At 35.8% G+C, this 19532-nt stretch overlaps 1 protein-coding gene across 3 annotated transcripts in view; it reads left to right on the top strand.

The window, feature by feature from the left end:
• The window catches only part of Nbn (nibrin), a 35847-nt gene extending 19953 nt beyond the window's left edge, over window positions 1–15894 (top strand). For 2 of the 3 annotated variants that reach the window (XM_090339039.1, XM_090339040.1), the window contains 7 exons: window positions 1076–1214; window positions 3990–4253; window positions 5461–5887; window positions 9001–9156; window positions 10918–11031; window positions 13364–13413; window positions 15126–15893. In XM_090339039.1, the coding sequence (XP_090195165.1) occupies window positions 1076–1214; window positions 3990–4253; window positions 5461–5887; window positions 9001–9156; window positions 10918–11031; window positions 13364–13413; window positions 15126–15156 (1181 nt within the window). In that variant the 3' untranslated portion in view covers window positions 15157–15893. Of the gene's footprint in view, window positions 1–1075; window positions 1215–3989; window positions 4254–5460; window positions 5888–9000; window positions 9157–10917; window positions 11032–13363; window positions 13414–15125 lie in introns of all 3 variants that reach the window. The other variant, XM_090339038.1, reaches the window with a different exon arrangement.
• Window positions 15895–19532: the final 3638 nt, after the last annotated feature.

Genomic DNA, 19532 nt, shown 5'->3' with positions numbered 1-19532 from the left:
CAACGCCATGTCTAATAACTTTCTGTTGAGGCTTGTAGTAGGGATAAAACACGTGGACCTCTTTGTCTTGTCCATCTTGTATACTGATAGGCTCCCTCACCCAATATAAGGAGGAAGGATTTAGGGAATAGGGAGAGAGAGATCTTCCTGCCTTGTTGAAGCTGCGTGGTGTCTCTGTGCTCCGGGGTAAGAAGGCTGAGTGCGGGAGGACAGTGGGCCCCTTCCTCTCGAGGCTTGGCCCAGTCGGGGTGTGTTTTTCCCCATCCCTCCTACTAGTAGAGAGGGACCGGGGACGAAGGACCCTGACAATGAAGAAGTTAAATCTCTCATGCCACACACATAGTGACAAATGAGTCATTTGTCATGTGATGTGCAGGATAGTGTGAGAGAAGAAACAAGGAGCACTTAATTCATCAGGGAAGGCTCAAAAACAAGTATTCCCAGTTAGTTGTCTTTGAACAAATTGCTATTTTAGTAAACAAATAGACATGTCTTTACAGAAAACATAAAATAGTATTTTATGGGCCAGGAGCGTGGGCCAGGAGTGCTTGCCTAGCATGCACAAAGACCCGGGTTCAATTCCTTGGTACCACATACATAGTAAAAGCCAGAAGTGGTGCTGTGACTGAAGTGGTAAAGCTCTAGCCTTGAGAAAGCCCAAGGACAGTGCTCAGGTCCTGAGTTCAGTTCCAGGACTGACTAAAAAAAAAAAAAAATAGCATCTTATATCTCCCAGACAATGGGTTAAAAATCTCACATTGGCTTTTTTATTATAGATGTAAGCTAGATATACTTCCCATTTGGAAAATAAGTATTTTTTAGTCTGACAGACAACATCACTTTAGTCATAATTTAAGTTGGACCTATTGTTATTTAAGTTGCTAATTCGTAGAAAGAATTTGGCTTAACTTTAAAATCATATGGTTTAGGTTGAATTCATCATCGATGACAACAGATTGGTGGTATAGATGATTTCCTTAAGTGTGTGCTATGTTGTCTAAATACCTCATTTTGAGTGATAAAGTCTTGTATGTTATGGTTATGATTTTTTTCTTTTCATTTGTATGATTTACAGAATTAAAGATGACTCCAGGGCCAAGCCTTTCTCAAGACTTGTCAGCCTGTGAAAAAATAATTCCAGGTGTTCCTGTGAATGGTACAGTGATGATGTATGGCTCAGAATCAGAGCAAGTTGATGCAAGAAGTCAGAGCAAGTATGTTCAAGAAGTAAAGTTGGTGCTTTGATAAAATTGTCTCTTAGGGAAAATGAACCTTAAGACTGAGATCAGAATTTTTTTTTAATGAAAGATCAGCAAATAAATATATAGAATTATGAGCACCATTACTTTATCATTGTAGCATGAAAGTGCACGTGGATAAATCACATGCAACTCAATGAGTATGATTTGCTTCCAGTAAAACTTTATTTACTAAAACATACAGACCTGATTTAGACAGTGGTCTATAGTTTAGTGTCTTGAGATTTTTCATACCTTGCAAAGATACATGGAAACTTTTTTAAAAGAATTCTAGTATTTCAGTGTGCTTATTGAGATAAAGTTGGAAATACAATTGTACCTATTTATCAATAGCTTTGCTTTATGCAGTTTTTTTTTTTTTTTTTTGGGTGGTGGCAGTCCTGAGCTCAGGGCCTGAGCACTCTCCTTGGACTTTCTCAAGGCTAGAGCTCTATCTCTTGAACCTCAGCACCACTTCCGGCTTTTCTCTATGTATGTGGTACTGAGGAATTGAACCCCAGGTCTTTGTGCATGCTGGGCAAGTACTTCTACTCCTAGACCAAACTCCCGGCCCTGCTTTACGCAGTTTTAATTACCTGTAAACCATACTCCAACTCTACTAATGGGAAAATTCCTGAAAGAAAGCGATTTCTAAGTTCTAAATTGTGCTTAGTGTGATGAAATCTCTTAATATCCAGCCTAAGATGAAAATCATCCCTTTGTTCTGTGTGTCTGCTATAGCATGCTACTTGCAGCATCATTAGTTGCCTTGGGGAATATGAGATGATTGTAAGAGTACTTGTGTCTAAGTGATCTTTACATAGCAACCCATCAGCATATAGATTGTTGCACCTCATTTTATTAAAAAAAAAAAAGGATGACTACAACCATTTTGAAAGACTATATAATTTCACTATAGTCTTTGTTATGAATGCTTTATTACTAGTTATTATTGTTAACTCCCTACTGTACCTAATTTGGAAATTATACTATCATAACTATGTGCAGTAAAAATGTAGTATATATGGTGTTCAGTGTGTCTATTGGGGACATCTTAGAATAGTCCCTGACAGATTATTACAAAGACATGTGTCTTATATAGTGTTGTCTATATAAATATGCATTAGTGTTTTGGAGAAACTTTATAGGGTAAAGGTAGCTACTAGTTCATATTTATTCATAAAGATAGGTTTTTACTGGTTCTCTATTTGAAGAATGATTCTGGGTTGTTTTGTTTCTTGTTTCTTGATTCTTCTGTATTGTTGGTTTCTTTTTTCATTTAAAACACTTAAGTATTTAAGAATTCAGATAATTATATCACTATATTATGCTATTTTAATTATTATCTACATATTTTATATTATAATCACATTTGGCTTCTCTCTGGGATTCTCTGTCTCCTTTTCTTTCATAGTTCTGTGTAGTCCAGGTTAGTCTCAACCTGGATACCCTCCTGCTGCCTCTGTGTCCTCAGTGCTCAGATTATAGTCACGTGCCATAGTTAATGTTTAGATCTATTTTTTTGCTAATGCTGAGGTTTGGGCTCAAGGCAAGTATACCACCTCTTGAGCCACACCCCAGATTTGTTTTTTCTTCTTTAGCTATTTTTTTCCCCATAGGTGTTTGTGTCTGTGCTGGTCTAGATCATGATTCTCCTTCCATCTCCTGAATAGGTGGGATTAATTCCTGTTCCACCATACCTAGTTTGTTTTGTTACAATAAAAATCTGATTAACCTTTGTACAGGCTAGCCTTGAATTGCAGTCTTCTCAATCTCTGCCTCTTAAAAGTTGAGACTGGTCTAAATTGAACTTTTTATGTTATATGAATGTTTTGGCAGTCAGTAAGACTACAGCTTTTTGTTTTTGTTGTTTTGTAAAAGAATAGCAAAGGAAATGCTTATTTACCTACACATTAGAAAATAGTTGTGTGTGTTTAAAATACTTTCTGGTAGTTATGTTGCTGGGAGTTTGGCATACTGAAGAGTGTTTGCTTAGCATGCACAAAAACCTGGCTTTGATTCCATAGTACCACATACTATGGAATTGGTACTGTGGCTCAAGCGGTAGAGCCTTAGCCTTGAGAAAGCTCAAGGACAGTACTGAGGCCGAGTTCAAGCCCAAGACTAGTAGAGTGTGTGTGTGTGTGTGTGTGTGTGTGTGTGTTTAATTTTCTGATAGAGTTGTATATTGGCTGAGTGTTATTGTGTCAATCAAAAATCAATCAAAGTAATGTCCCATTGTATGTAATTCCAAAATAAAGGAGGGTGCTCGTTCTGATTTTCCTTTTTGGGGCCCAGATTAGCCCCAAACTTGCTGTGTAACCCAAGCTAGCTTTAAACTTGGCAATCCTAAGTGCTGAGATTCCAATATGCATCACTATTCCTGGCCCTGATATTTCATTTTCTACTATAATTCATATTGAAATGATGTGAAATTTTTAAGAAAACAAAAATGACATAGAATTATCACCTGGTTTAATCTGTATACAATACTAGGTTGCTATTTCATGTATGCTTACCCATTCTTCATATATATATATTCTTCATATATACCAGAGAGTATATATTGTAAGGTCTTTAAATGACAGGGAACTACTTGCTTGAAATACCAAAATGTGTCCACTGAATCATTATTAGAAGAAAATCCAGTGTTATCTTCATTGTAACTATTTAATAGTCTCAGTCTCAAGAAAAAGATCTATATAAATGTCTCTACCTTGTTCTTGTTGTTGACGTTTTCTTTTGCCACAGTAAATATTTGAGTGAAATTTCAAAAGAAATAACATCTTCTGGAATGGAACAGAAACTCAGAATGCTTTCGCAGGAAACATGTACTACAAAGGAGCCCTCCCCAAATAATCATAATACATTACCAAATACCTCAGTTAAGATGAAATTTCCAAACTGCCAGCTTTCACCAACTAAAGTCCCACCTGTAAATAAAAGTAGAGATCGGGCTTCTCAACAGCAACTGAACTCAATCAAAAACTACTTTAAACCATCTTCCAAAAAAAGGTATATTTTTTTACAACTTCTTTCCTGGGTCATTGAAAAAATACTTTTAATAATATTGGAGAGTATTATTTTCCTTTGTTGTTCGCTATTATAAGCTCTGTAGAAAGCTTCAGCCCTTTGAGCTGTTCTGCCTCAGAAACATCATGATGTTCTTTCACCAAAGTATTGCATAGAACTTCATCTCCACCTGTGTTGTAGTAGAGCTATTATTTTGTTTGCTGTCTTCTAAACCCCCTTTTCCCTATTGCCCCTATAACTTCTCTGACAAGTAAAAGGAATTGGCCTTATTGTCTGTGTCTGTGTGTCTTTGTGTCTGTGTGTCTGTGTTTGTGTTCATCTGTGAGTCTTAAATCCCAGGGTTTTGTCACTATCCCTGAGTTTTTATGCTCAAAGCTAATGCTCTACAACTTGAGCCATAGCTTCACTTCTAGCTTTTGATGTTTAGTTGGAAATGAATCTCTCAGGGACTTTCCTACCTAGACTGGGTTCAAATTCAGCCTCTTGAATAGCTAGGCTTACAGGCATGAGCCACTGTCAACTATTTTCATTATCTTTTTGTCCTTCCCCTTGTTGTCTGTTTCTGTTTCCTACTCCTCATTTCAAACTACAACCCCACTGTTGGGCTTTCCTTCTAGTACTCTGACAGTAAAATAGTGTTAGTAGCCTTTACTATTCTAGTTCATTATAAATCCAGCAAACATGTAGAGAGCAAAGCTCTAAGTCAGTGTGTCCTCTGTGGACCTTAATATAGTTTGCTAGAAGAAGGTACTTATAGTTAGTGATACAGTATTGTATTGAATGCCTGACTTTCACATAGTATTTGCAGCATGTATTTGGTGCCATGTTCTTCATTTGCAACTGTTTATTACTTTAGATCCAGTTCTCAATCCATCATATTTCCCTACTTTATAATATAGGCTGTTTTCTTCTGACAAGAATTCCTTTGTATTTAGATATTTTTTTCCTTTTTCTTCCACATTTATTAACTCATCTTCACCAGAGGAGATGGAGCTCTCTGTTGCATTTGTCTTAATAGTAGAATCTACATAAATTGTGGACTGTTGTCAAATGTTTGTTGATCTCCAGTAATACTGTTAGTAAAATCAGGAGTGCATTGTAAATTAAATGAAAGAATGGTAAATATTGCCACATTAAAGTATTACTATTATTTTTATTTACGGTTTTCTTTTTCTTTTTCTAATCAAAGGGAAAGGGATGAAGAAAATCAAGAACTGTCTTCATCCAAATCAGCAAGAATAGAAATGTCTTGTTCTCTTTTAGAGCACACACAACCTACTATACCCTCATTGTGGAAAAATGAGGAGGAGCATTTATCTCAAGATGAGCCTGTTGACAAAGAATCAGATAATTTATTTTTGGATGATGTAGATTTAAAATCTAATGTGAAAAATTCTGCCAATAAATCTCTTCCTTCAGAAAAAAGAAAATTTGATATCGTGACCATAGAAGATGAAATAATAGAAAATATTCTAAAGGACACAAAGTCAGAGTTAGAAATTAATGTGAAAGTTGAAAAGCGAGAGGAAGATGAAAATATTAGAAAAAAGCCAAAGATGGATATAGAATCAAACAACTCTAATGATGAAACAATACCAAAAAGGAGCAACATATCTGTAAGTGATTTTTTTTTTTTTTAGTTGATTATGGGGCTTGAACTCTGGCCCCTGAGCTCTTCGGCTCACAGCAACCGTCCTACCCCTTGAGCCACAGTGCTACTTCTGCTTTTCTGGTGGTTAATTGGAGATAAGAGTCTCATGGACTTTAGTGCCCCAGCTAGCTCTGAACCGTGATCCTCAGATCTCAGCCTCCAGAGTAATCAGGATTACAGGTGTGAACCACTGCACGTAGCTTTTTTATAACTGGAATTTTTAATGAAAAGTATATAAACTTAAAAAGTACCTTAGATCTTGTATTTACGAAAAAAATACCAACACCCAGTACACAAAGTCTATGAATTCGTTGGCCCATGTGTAAATGTTAAAATTACAGTGATTTTTCAATGATATAAAATAAATTACGAAAACAAAAACTCCTGTTGTCATGGTTGTTTTCATAGGCTTCCAGATAAGGCTGTACTGTTATAAAAGTCATTTGGCTAAGATGGTAAATATAGGTAATATAGTAAACAGCCACAGAAAGATGAAAGAAGTTAATAAAACAAAATCGAAATTCAGGACTATTCAGGAGGATAGGATAAGATCCAAGAATTATGGTTTGAAGCTAGCCTTGGCAGGAAATCCTATGAGAGACTTATCACCAATTAACCACCCAAAAAGATGGACGTAGAGCTGTGACTCAAGTGGTAGAATATTAGCCTTGAGCAAAATAGCTCAGGAACAGTGCCCAAGCACTGAGATCACACCCTAGGACCAATACACACACACACACACACACACACACACACACACACACAGCCAACAATTTAAGCATTTCTTTTACAGAATAATTGAACTAAGTCGTTTTTATATCTTATAACTTTGTAACAATTCTGTTATTGCCAAGAGTTACATTTAATGTGGAATTCAATGAAATCCAAGGATTGTTATTAGTTTTTAAAATTTATTTTTATTTTATTTTTATTGTCGGGGTAGTGCATAGTGGGATTACAGTTACATTCTCCAGATTGTAGGTACATTACTTGTCACACATTGATACCCCTTCTCATGTTTTTATCCCCATTTCTCTCCCCACCCCCTCCCAGTCGTCTTGTATTTCCCCTTCCCTTTTCTATTCCAAATAAACAAATAAATATATATACAATATACCAGGTAACAGAGTCAGATACAGTAAGGATTGTTATTATTAGTATTGATAAATTTACATCTATTTGTAAAGTTATACTCTTCTTATATTATGATTTTCTTTGCTATTTTATCTGGAGATAGTTCCACATTCACTACCAGACTTCTTAAATGTTTAGTATTTAGAAAGATAGGCCTTTATTTATATTCCATTGTTTTGACCACCTCTTTGGAAACTAATTTTTTAAGGTACTTAACTACACTTGTTTATTTCTAATTATCTTTAATTTTTTTTCTTCTTCTATTGCATATCTTAAAACACATAACCTCTCTGTTTTTCTCTCTCTTCTCTGTGTGTGTGTGTGTGTGTGTGTGTGTGTGTGTGTGTGTCTCTCTCTCTCTCTCTGCTTTTATCTCTATCTCTTCACTAGGGTTTGAACTCAAAGCCTTACACTTGCTAGGCCAGCACTCTGCTAGCACTTTTTTTTTCTTTTTCTTTTGCCAGTCCTAGAGCTTGAACTCAGGGCCTGAGCACTGTCATTGGGCTTTCTCAAGGCTAGAATTCTGCCACTTGAGCCATAGCACCACTTCCAGCTTTTTCTGTGTATGTGGTACTGAGGAATCAAATTCAGGTTTTCATGTATGCTAGGCAAGCACTCTAACACTAGGCCAACTCCAGCCCCTCCCCCCCTTTTTTTGTGTGTCATGGATATTGAACTCTGGGCTTGGGCACTGTCCAAGCCCAAGAAAAAATAGCTGTGATCAACTGAAGAAGATATATCTGTGAGGAAATTCTTATTTGTTCAATTTGGTTTGTATAAAGAGCTGCTTCTAAGGATCTAATTTTGTCTTCTCTGCAAATTACAAGATTCCTTATACAGGAAAAAGAATATATAGAGACCCCTGGCTCTGTTAGTTCCTCCTCTCTACTGCGGATAAAAGGCATTGAACATGGTCTTCACACTTATGAACCTTAAGTCCTTTGTGTATGCATGTGTGTGTGTGTGTAGATATATATATGTTATATTCTATATATATGATCAGATGATTTTAACGGGATTATTTTTTATATCAGATATGGTAATGGATGTGAAATATCTGTAACTTCCTAAAGAATTAGATATTTGTGTTTGTGGTCCTGATTACATTTCATGACCATCTAATGAAACTTGCTTCGGCCTTTTTCTCTTGTTTTCCTGCCCTACATTTGTCTTAGACCTATTACAATGTTCATATGGCCTAGCTAAAAGAATTAAGATGTGTAAGCTTGAACTGCTATTAGGTTTATATAGAACTATGAAAGTAGTAAATGACCTAAAGCAAAAAAAAAATCCCATTTTACGGAATTGCTTGTTAATGAGATTTTGAAGGAGACAGAATACTAAAAAGTGAAAGTATTGAATTCATGGAAGCTTCAATAAGGACCTATAGATGGAGTTTGTAATAACATTGGTGTAAAATGTTATTGAATAGTTAGACACTATGAAACTGTACAATATGTTGGAAATGAACTTTACAACTTGGAAAGAGGTGAAGGGAGGAAGTGGGAGAAAAACATGGGAAGGGGTAATATACTCACTACCTCATGAATATAGCTGTAACCCCTCTGTACATTACCCTTGTAATGAAATTTAGAAAGAAAAAAAAAAAGACTCAGACAATGCTGAGGTTTCATATCAAGAGAATATTTACAAGAATATATATTATTCATTAAGATAGTATTTCATGGACTAAGCTACTAAAGTAAAAATTACTCTGTGGCTTTAATCTTCCAGTACACATGATTATGTTGTGTTTTCAGAGTTGTAGAGCATATGAGTAATTTAATTGTCTGACTTAAAATAGATATGATTTGCTTACAAGTAAAAGTTCAAACACCAGAAACAACCCTTTTTGCTATTTTCTTCAGGTATTTGAACTTCTTTGTAGGACATGACAAGTCATTTCCCTTCTTCCTTTTATCTATCCATTTTACTCCATTTAAGGTTATTGATGAACTTCAGGACAGTAGTGAAATGCTTCCAAGAAAGTTATTGCTGACTGAATTTCGATCACTAGTGGTTAATAATACCACTTCCAGAAATCTGTGTGGGGTAAATAATAATTATGGTGAACTCAAAAATTTCAAGAAGTTTAAAAAGGTAGGTAATTTTTAAACTGTATCATAGGTGGGCAGTATTTTTAAAAAATATTCTTGGTATTAATCAGTCATAAAAGCAGATTGTCTAAAAAAAAACCCACTATGTTATTTCTTCTGCTTAGAGAGCACAATTCCACAGTGGACACCATGTTGAAAATGAACTTTGTAACTTGTGGATGGGGATGGGAAGGAGGGATAACCTGGAAGGGCATGAGGGAAGGGATAACACTGTCCAAAATGAAATGTACTCTTCCAGTTATGTAACTGTAACCATAATTTTTTTTTTAAAGCACAGTTCTAGCTGGGCAATTTTCTTACCTGTAATTGTAGCTATATAAGAAGGCTGAGATCCAGAGGCTTGTGATTTGAAGCTAGCCCAGGCAAAAAGTTCACTGACTGCTTATCAACCAATGCATGGTGGTATACTCTTCTCATTCCACTTAAAGCTGGAAGTGTAAGAAATAGGATTGTGTACTGGCCTGCGCCATGGCAAAAAGAAAAAGGTGATTCTGGGTCAAAAATAATGAGTGCAAAGAAGTCTTAGAGGTAGATCAGCTGTTGGGCACCCACCTAATAAATGGAAGGTGCTGACTTCAAATCCTGGTACTTGCCAAAATAATTCAGACATACTATATTTTTATTGGCTATCAAAAAAGAAGCAAAAGGTGCCGGGAGTTTGTCCTAGTGGTAGAGTGCTTGCACAGCATGCACGAAGACCCAGGTTCGATTCTTTGGTACCACATACATAGAAAAAAGCCAGAAGTGATATCAAGGCTCAAGTGGTAGAGCTCTAGTCTTGAGAAAGTCCGAGGAGAGTGCTCAGGCCCCTGAGCTCAAGCCTAGGACTGGCAAAAAAAAAAAAAAAAAGAAAGAAAGAAAGAAAAAAGAGAAGAAGCCAAAGAAGTCTATTAATAGCAAGTATAAGAGTTCAGAGTTATTATAAAATTTGTTAGAAAGATATAAAATGCCTAATAATGCTGATACCCTTAACGAAACAAAATTGTTTTCTAAGTGGAAGAAATTCAGTCTAGAATTTGTATATCTAGATGTTAAATAGATTTTTCTCAAAGGAATTTGTCTGGAAACTTAAGTTTCTATTCTAAATCAATCTCATGGCTGTTTGTGCTCTTTAAGTACTACTTAGCAATGAAAAAATAATTTAAAATTTTCTTTGAAATTCACATGTTAAAATTTCAGAGTCTTGTCCAGAAACATTAAGAATTTATTACTTAAATATTATCCGTGTTTTTGATATAACCCTTTCATAAAACTTTTTATTGTACTCCTTTATTTGTAAACAGTCAACTTAAAACGTCAATTACCATCTCCAGTATTTTCTGGTAGGGATCTACAAACTGCAGATATCCTCCTTAGTACTGCAAATGGGACATTTAAATCTTTAGAACAAAAGAGAGTATTTTATTTTAAATTGCAATATGTATGTTCATATACTGAGTTGCTTTACTCGCAACATAAGGCCAAGGCCCATTTTTAAATAAAAACTACAATTCTAAACTTTTAAATTCTTCTTAGCTGGTAAGTCCTAGGAACACATCTAAATCTCAATGTTGTAATAGCTAGAGAACAAAAGGTTAAAACAGGATGAGTCTAGCACAAAATTGTGTCTCTCACATTCAATTACAGGTTCTAAACATCCTTGACACCCACATTAGGCATTATTTACAGTTTGCTTTCAAATCTTTTTTAAAAATTTATCATCTTTGTTAATATATGTAATCTCTCAACTTCTACTGTTTAACAGGTCTCATATCCTGGAGCGGGAAAACTTCCACGCATCATTGGAGGATCAGATCTAATAGCCCACCATGCTCGAAAGAATGCAGAATTAGAAGATTGGTTGAGGCAGGAAATGGAGGTTAGTAGGAAACTAGGCCCTCAGACTTTTTTGTTTTCCATTTTGGTCCTTTGTTTTATCATTATGTTCTTCTCAAAAACCAAAATTAAGACACTGATCTGGGGTCATTAGCTTAGAAAAGGTACTAAATTACCGAGCAGTAAGATAAAACTGTACCTTTCCATAACATTTCTGTATAAATTTTTAGATTTTTTTGTTAGCTATAAAGAAAATGATGAGATCTAAAGGTGGGCTCTAGTGTTTCATGCCTTTAATCCTCCCTACTTAAAATGCTGAGATATAAGGATTACAATTCAAAGCCAGCCCCAGGAAGAAAAACCATTAGACTCTTATCTTAAATTAACTACCAAAAATCCAGAAATGGAGCTGTGACTCTAGTGACAGAATGCTAGCCTTGAGCAAAGGAAGCTGAGGAACAGCACCCAGACTATGAGTTCAACTATTCCAAGATGGGCTAAGAGAAATATTAAAACTTAGAAGCATAGGCAGGAATGGAACCCGGGTCTTTGTGCATGCTGTGCAAGCACTCTACCACTAGGCCAAACTCCCAGCCTGACAGGATTTTTCTGAAAAGATTTCCAGGGGCACAGCAAATAGGAGAGAGACTTGAACAATAGAAAGAATGATATGGATTATATTCAAAAAAAGCTTCCAACAAAGGACATAGTTACTGAACTAGAAAGACAGCTAACAGACTGAGAGATCTTTACCAGCAGTGCATCTAACAAGGGCTTCAATCCAAAATATACAAGGAACTAAAAAAAAAAAAAAAAAAAAAAAAAAAACCTCTAAAACTAACCAATCAACAAATGGGCAATATTGCTTATTGCTTAATAGAGTCTTCTCCAAAGAAGAAGTAAGAGTGGCAGATGAACACAGGAAATGCTCAACAGCCCTAGCCATAAAAGAAGTACAACTTTTAGATTCCATCTTTCTCCAGTTACATTGGCCACCATCAAGCATTCAGATAACAAATGCCTGCAGAGAGGAGATGTCGGGGTGGGGGAAGGACCTTAGTGCACTGTTGGGAATGTTAACTAGTACAACTCCAAGAAACTGGATTGTTGAGTGAATGCATTTTTCTTATGGTTGTTACTAGTGGTGGTGGTATGTATTTGTAACTTTTTTCTTTTTCTACTTCTTAAAGAGTATACAGAAAGGGATAGAGAGGGAGCAAATGCAGTCATGCGTTCATTATACACTATATGGAAAATGAACCATGCAACTTGTGGGCAGGGACAGAAGGGATAAAGAGGGGAAGTGAAGAAAAGGGAGTGTCTCCCTTTTCTGTGCATACACAGAAATGTATGCACTACCTGAATTGTGACATGGTAGCCCCTCTTTACAATACCTTAATAACAATACAATTAAAATGTGAAGGCATTACTCATTTTTTACTAACATACTTTGCATATTAATGACATTTGGCATAATATTTGTACATATGCATACAATCATAATATACCTACTCAACATGATTACAAGTTTAAGCCACATTGTGAAATGGAAGTTGTAGGCAACCAAAATTACTCCTAATTCTCTTAGTACTTGCATTTATGAAACTGTGGTATATGTTTTACTGAGAATAGGATACCTACATAAACAAAAGGTAGAAGTTGATTAGCATCCTAGGAACTCTGTAGATAAAGTTTTAGTTTTGGGTAGTTCTTCATAGCAGAACATTTCAATGAAGGTGGCCTACGGTCTTCTTCTTAAAGAAGTACAGAAATGTTCCATGACATAATAGGCAGGAGGTAATTATGAAGGAATGCATCTTGAAAGTGGTAAGATAGAGAAGTTTCTGGGTAGAGTTTGAATCATGGAAAAGCAGAATCATGAGATCTTAGAAGCAGGATTCTGATTTTTTTTGTTTTTGTTTGTGATTAACAAAATACAGTATCTGTGATCTGTGCAGAAGAGGTGAGAAGTGATTTGGGAAAATCATATAAAAGCTAGATTATATGTGTCTCTCTGTTAGTCAAAAATAGTTAACTGCCATAATTATATTGTCCAATATTACATCATTAGTGGTCTGGCTGACCCCATAGCAGTGTTTTGTTTCATTTAATGAAAGGATTCTTCCAAAAGAAATGTTTGAAATCCTTACAAGCTGTCAATATGTGTTCACTGGAGAAAGCTTTTCATTGAGAGCACTTTTTGCAGTAATCATAACAGGAAAAGATGTGTTAAATGGGAAATTATAGAGGCAAAATCTTACAGGGTTGGTAACAACCTGACATGGAAATCTCAAGATGACTGTATAGCCTTCTCAATGTTCATTACCTATTTCTCAAACTATTGAGAAAATATTTGACTTTGTTAATGCTTACAGGTACAAAAACAACATGCAAAAGAGGAGTCTCTTGCTGATGACCTCTTTAGGTAAGGTGTGATTTCAACTTTCTCATGTACTTCTAATCTTCTCGTACAAAATGAATATTGTACATGCAGATTATGTAATTGTTCTCCTATCCATATAGACTAGTCCTTTCATCTAAAGAATGTTTTGCTTTTAACCTATATATTTCCTTTTATTGCCTGACCACCTGTTTCTTTGAGCTTCAAGACTTGAGGTTGAATTTTACCATTAAAATTTACCATTTGAATGGAGGAACAAAGGGTAATAAACAAATGCAGCAATGGTACTTACTATATACTATGCTGAAAAGTGAACTACAAAAGCAGGTTGCAGTGGCTCAGGCCGATAATCCGAGCTACTCAGGAGGCTGCTGAGGATCGCAGTTCAAAGTTAGCCCAGGCACTAAAGTCTGTGAGACTTTTTATCTCTAATTAACCACCAGAAAACCAGAAGTGGTGCTGTGGCCCTAGTGGTAAGGGGATAGCCTTGAGCTGAAGAGCTCAGGGACATCACCCAGGCCCAGAGTTTTCAAGTCCCACAACTGAACAACAACAACAAAAAAGAAAAATGAACTATACAATTTTTAGGTGAGGATGAAAGGGAAAAACTATGGGAAAGGTAGGGAAGAGTGATATTGTCCAAAAAGAAATGTACTCTTTACCTGACTTATGCCACTGTAACCCCTCTGTGTATCACCTTTAAGATAACAAAAGGCTAGGTGCCAGTGGCTCACTACTGTAATCTTAGCAGTCAGGAGGCTGAAATCTAAGCTTTAAAGCCAGCCCTGGCAGAAAAGTCCCAGTGAGATTCTTATCTCCAGTTAGCCTGTCAAAAACTAGAAGTGGAGCTGTGGTTCAAGTGGTAGAGTGCTAGCTTTGAGCAAAAGAACTAAGTGCTGAGTTCAGCACTTAGGCCCAAGCCCACAACCGGCCAAAATAAATAAATAAATAAAATCTGTAGAGTCATTCAGGTCAAAGGAAGTTCAAAATATGAATATTCACTTATCTGGTAGTAGCTTAATAAATTAGTAGTTTCTTTAATAGTATTATGAGTAAATTTTAATCATGAATAAAAACAAAAAAAACTAGATTAGAGTTTCAAAGTAGGTTTTTGAGGAGCTAAATGAGTAATAATTATGATTGAACACATTTTCAGTCTCCTTAAGACTCAACAAACCTTGTATTTACCTCTCAAATACTAAAAATATCTTAGAAGTAGATACTAGTGAAGAGACTAACATTTTTCAAAAGATACTATTATTTCTGAATCTTTTGCAATCGTGTTCATGATTCCCTATTTTTATAAGTAACATTGTACTGAAAATATTGACAGTGCCAGTTTGTTATAAGTAATCAAGTGACATCTAGACCAGCTGTATTTAATTGCTATAAGAGGTTTTGTAAAGTAATTATATTTTAGCTCATTTGTGCAAATAGTATATTCTGTTGGAAGGATAAGAGATATTTAAAGTCATACTAGGTTTTTAAAATATTTTCATTAATTGTTTTCATGTCTTACATGACATTTTGTTGATTTTTTTTCACCAAATATTCATCATAGTACTGTTAAAGGGATAAAAGAAAATAAAAATGTATTTATTATCTGAGTACAGCATTGACATTCTTATCCTGCTTGCCAAAGTATGACTGTAGCTTGACAGCCTTTGGAACATTAGAAGTTAAAAATATAAAATCTTTTATCTAAATGTCATCAAACATCACTTCTTTTTCTGCAGATACAATCCTAATGTCAAAAGGAGAAGATAACTGAGAACTTCAAATGGAATTTATGAAAACATATTTCCTGAAGTTACTTCAAATTAACAGATAAATGAATAGACTGTATAAAAAAGTTTAAGTTACAAATACTTTGTCTTAAATTTGTTACATAAAATATATACAAACTCCATTTCTTCTGTGTGTGGTAGTAAATGTTGTTTGTTTTGCTTTCAGGCATTATCACCTCACCTCATGATAATATTTCCATTTTAAAATTTTTGAATTGGGCCGTGAATTTGGCCTAGTGGTAGAGTGCTTGCCTAGCATGCCTGAAACATGGGTTTGGTTCCTTAATACCACTATATAGAAAAAAAGCCCGAAGTGGTGCTCAAGTGTCAAAGCACTAGGCCTTGAGGAAGCCCAAGGACAGTGCTTAGGCACTGAGTTCAAACCCCAGGACTGGCAAAAAGCAAACAACAACAACAAAAAAAACCTTGTAGTAAATAACTAAAAGTAATCACAGTCCAAAATCCTACAGTCTCTTCAACCACTCTCCTTACTCTTTGGTTCTCCAAGAGAAATAACCCGTGATACTTATTTCTTTGTGTACATTTAAATTCCTATGAATATAATGTTCAGTAATTCCTTACATCTATAATATCAAACATATATAGTATTTTGCATCTTTTTAATAGATAGGTACATTTTAGGCATATCAACATAATTTTTATTTGAATTTTTTCTTTATATTATAGCCTTTCCTACCAATATCACCTAAATAAAGTAGCTGTCATTGTTGTGTCAACCGTCTATTATATCTAGTAAACAAAATATTATGAATGTTCCATCAAGCTTGTGGGTAGACTTAATTAGGATCGATTATACCTCTTACTGAGCTATTTGTGCCTATGCTTTGACCTTAAAAGTTATAGCTTTCCCACCTGTAAAATGGAAGTAATGATCGTGTCTCTACCCTTTTTTTTTTTTTTTTGCCAATCCTGGGCTTGAGCACTGTCTTTGGACTTTCTCAAGTCTAGAGCTCTACCACTTGAGCCTCAGCGCCACTTCCAGGTTTTTTCTATGTATGTGGTACCAAGGAATCGAACCCTGGTTCTTGAACACGATAGGCAAGCACTCTACCAGTAAGCCTGTATCTACTCTTAAAGGGAAATGGCAAGAGAAGATGAATATCAACTCTTGTGATGTGTTAGAATTATTGTAAAATCTTACCTTTAAACATATATTACATTCTAAGGCCAGGAGCATAGCCTAGTGGTAGAGTGCTTGCTTAGTATGCACAAAGACCTGGGTTTGATTCCTCAGTACCACATACATATACAGAAAAAGCTGGAAGTGGCAGAGTAGTAGCCTTGAGCAAAAAGTGTCCAAGGACAGTGCCCAGGCCCCGAGTCAAGCCCCAGGACTGGCAAAAAAACAAGCATTTTACATTCTAACATATATCTTTTATATGAACTAAAAAAGCTTCCTAGTTGTGTAAATTCTACCCCTCCTAATAATCTTAACTTTTTTAGATTATTAGTGGGGAGCATAAAAAATGTATAGCACAAATTAGTACATTGTTACTAGATCTTTATGGAACATTGTGTTTTCCCCAACCCTCATATATATTCAAAAGAAGCCCCCATCCTGAATGTCCTGAAGATAATACCTGCCTTATATTTGCCCTCAGAATATACTTTTTTTTTAATGGCAATAGTTTGTAAATGTTACAGACCTTGATGGGGGTAGTAGTAGTGGTAGTTTGTTTGGACAGTAGTGACTCTCACTTGATCTTGCTACCAGCCCTCTTTTATCTTCACTTCACATACTTTCAGACCTTTTATGGACTGTAAGTCATACAGAAACACTACCTTCTACTATGGAGTGAAGGAATCCAAAGATTAAAAGAGTATTTTAAGACTCTCTTCCCAGAATTAATGACAGATGTCAAAATTTCCTCTTTGGTTTTACTTAGAAGAGAAGTAATTTTAAATAAGTGAAAGACATTTCCCTAGATGCTTAAATGCTTTCTTAGATGCTTTTGTTCAATCTTCCTAAGGTTCTTAGCTATGACCTGAACAGACTCACTTGAGGTAGGGTATTTTTCTACTAGATTTGTTTGTTGGGAACTCTTAAGCCTTACGTTTTTGGCAAAAGAGATAAGTGCCTCTTCCCCTTCTTCAGTAGGTGAGTGGAAACTGTGTCCCCATTTCTACCATAGAGCTTGAGGAGCTGTGTGTCAGGTCAGCTAGCTGATGGCTTGGAGGAAATGGCCATAATCTTGTTATTTTTAACCAAGAAAACTTTACTTTATGAAATGGCATACTTTTTCTTTTTTTCTCCCAGGTCTCAGCATCCTTATTTTTCAGGAGTATCTCCAAGATTTTTTCCTAATTTGTTAACTGAAGCTTTGTGGTTGGTCACAGTAAGTCTCTCTCTGGCTATTGGAATTAAGGTGACAAACTAAATGCCTTCTTAAAAAATCTCCAGCACTACTTTTTCTGCCCAGGATCACTCTAATAAGACGTTTTTCCCCTTTTGCTTACTCATTTCAAATGCTTGTGAAACATCTCAAGCAAATTTGAGAACATTTATAGTAATTGTAGCTTTTAAATCAATTGTTCCGTAATAACAGTGATACTCAAGATAAAAAAAAATATATAACCTAGTCTGTCACAATCTCTTGTTACCATGAAATTTCTTGGTAACACTCTTAAAACCATGTATTGAAAGCCAGGGGTGGTGGCTCATGTCTGTAATCCTAGCTACTCAGGAAGCTGAGATTTGAGGATCATGGTTCAAAGCCAGCCAGAGCAGTAAAGACTGAGCCTCTTATCTCCAATTAATCACTAGAAAACAGGAAGTGGAGCTGTGGCTCAAAGGGTAGGGCAATAGCCTTGAGCTAAAGAGTTCGGGCACGGCACCCAGGCCCAGGGTTCAAGTCCTATGACCGACAATAAAATAAAATAATCTTGTATTGATATGTCCTGAGATGGGAAGATTGCTATCAATCAGGATCAGCTTTTTGAAACTAGGTAACAGGAAGTGCCTCCAGAGAAAAAGCTGCATTTTCTACCTATCACATCCACAAGCCTTGCCCAAGAGGGCTTTCCACTGAGTCTCACCTGCTTGTCCATTTGAGAATGGATTCTGAGAATACTGCTTGTGTCATAAAAATGCATGGCATCACAACTGAACATGTCATGTGATTGACATCCCACACCAGAACCAATCTGTTTAGTAAATGTGTTTCTTTTGTCAATGTTGCTAGGTTGCTTTTGTTTTTGGCAGTACTGGGAATTGAGTCTGTCAGTTATTTCCTAGCAGGTGCTTTTTGGCAGGGACTCTCCATTTGACCCACACCTCTAGCCCCTTTTTGTGTTGTTTATTTTGAGGTCTCATTTTATGCCTCACTTGAAGCTAAGAGTAGGGTATAGATTCACAATCTGACTACTGGATTTCACATTAAAAAAATCACCATCACTGGAATATTATGACCAGTTCATATTCTGGTTATGCTTTCCTCCAGCCTCAAGAAGCCTAGGCTCTTGACGTTTCAGACACATTCCTAACATGCATATTTTCTCCTGACCTAGTAGCTCTCCTGTCCACTCCTTGACCTCCTTACCTGCTTCCTGCTAGGCCCCATTTTGAGTGTTATGCATTCCTTTGTTCCAGATGCTCTTTCTTCAAGCCTTTCAGGCACCCTAAAATACCTATGCTTATAGAAAAATGGATCAGATGCACTGGTATCACAACACAGCAACTGTGCAATGTGACAACCAATGACTGGGTAATGGAAAAAACGGGGTGGGGGGAGTGAAAACTCCAGATTGACTGATGTTTCAGGGCTGGTTCTTGTATATAGTTCAGTTGTTTTTTCCTGTGAATATGAGAAAGAACTGTGTAATCCTGAGAGACAAACTAGCTAAAAAATTGTCATTGTCCCTTTGTCCTTTTATAAATGTGATGAATAGTACCAAAAAAGAGATTGCATCCTTAATATGCGGTTATTAAATCCAAAGTGTACAAGAGCGAGGACTCAATAACTGCATACCCAAAGCAATGGACATGGTAATGGAAATACAAACATAACTATATAGACAAAAAAACCTATAATCATAATGTTTTATTTCATAAACTGATATGTTTCTATGACATACAAACCGTTAGCCTAATTTTGATTAAGTTCTAAAGACTAAGTCCCTGAGAATGTAATTAGAGATTCCCTCCTTGAACAACTGTTTGTTAAACTTGTCATTTAAAATATGATGTAAACATAAGCCATATAATTAATGATTGTTGTTCTTAAGGTACTATGTTATCTCTCATCACTTCTACTGTCCCTTGGTTATCTCATATTGTTACACTATCTCACTTTGTTACCTGATATATCGGATATATTTGTATTTGGTTATCTGAAA

This window comes from Megascapheus bottae, chromosome 9 (genome assembly GCF_031878675.1).
Source record: "Megascapheus bottae isolate mThoBot1 chromosome 9, mThoBot2.hap1, whole genome shotgun sequence".
Taxonomy (NCBI): domain Eukaryota; kingdom Metazoa; phylum Chordata; class Mammalia; order Rodentia; family Geomyidae; genus Megascapheus; species Megascapheus bottae.
The sequence above is the reverse complement of the archived record's forward strand: the minus strand, read 5'-3'. Positions and strand labels throughout refer to the sequence as shown.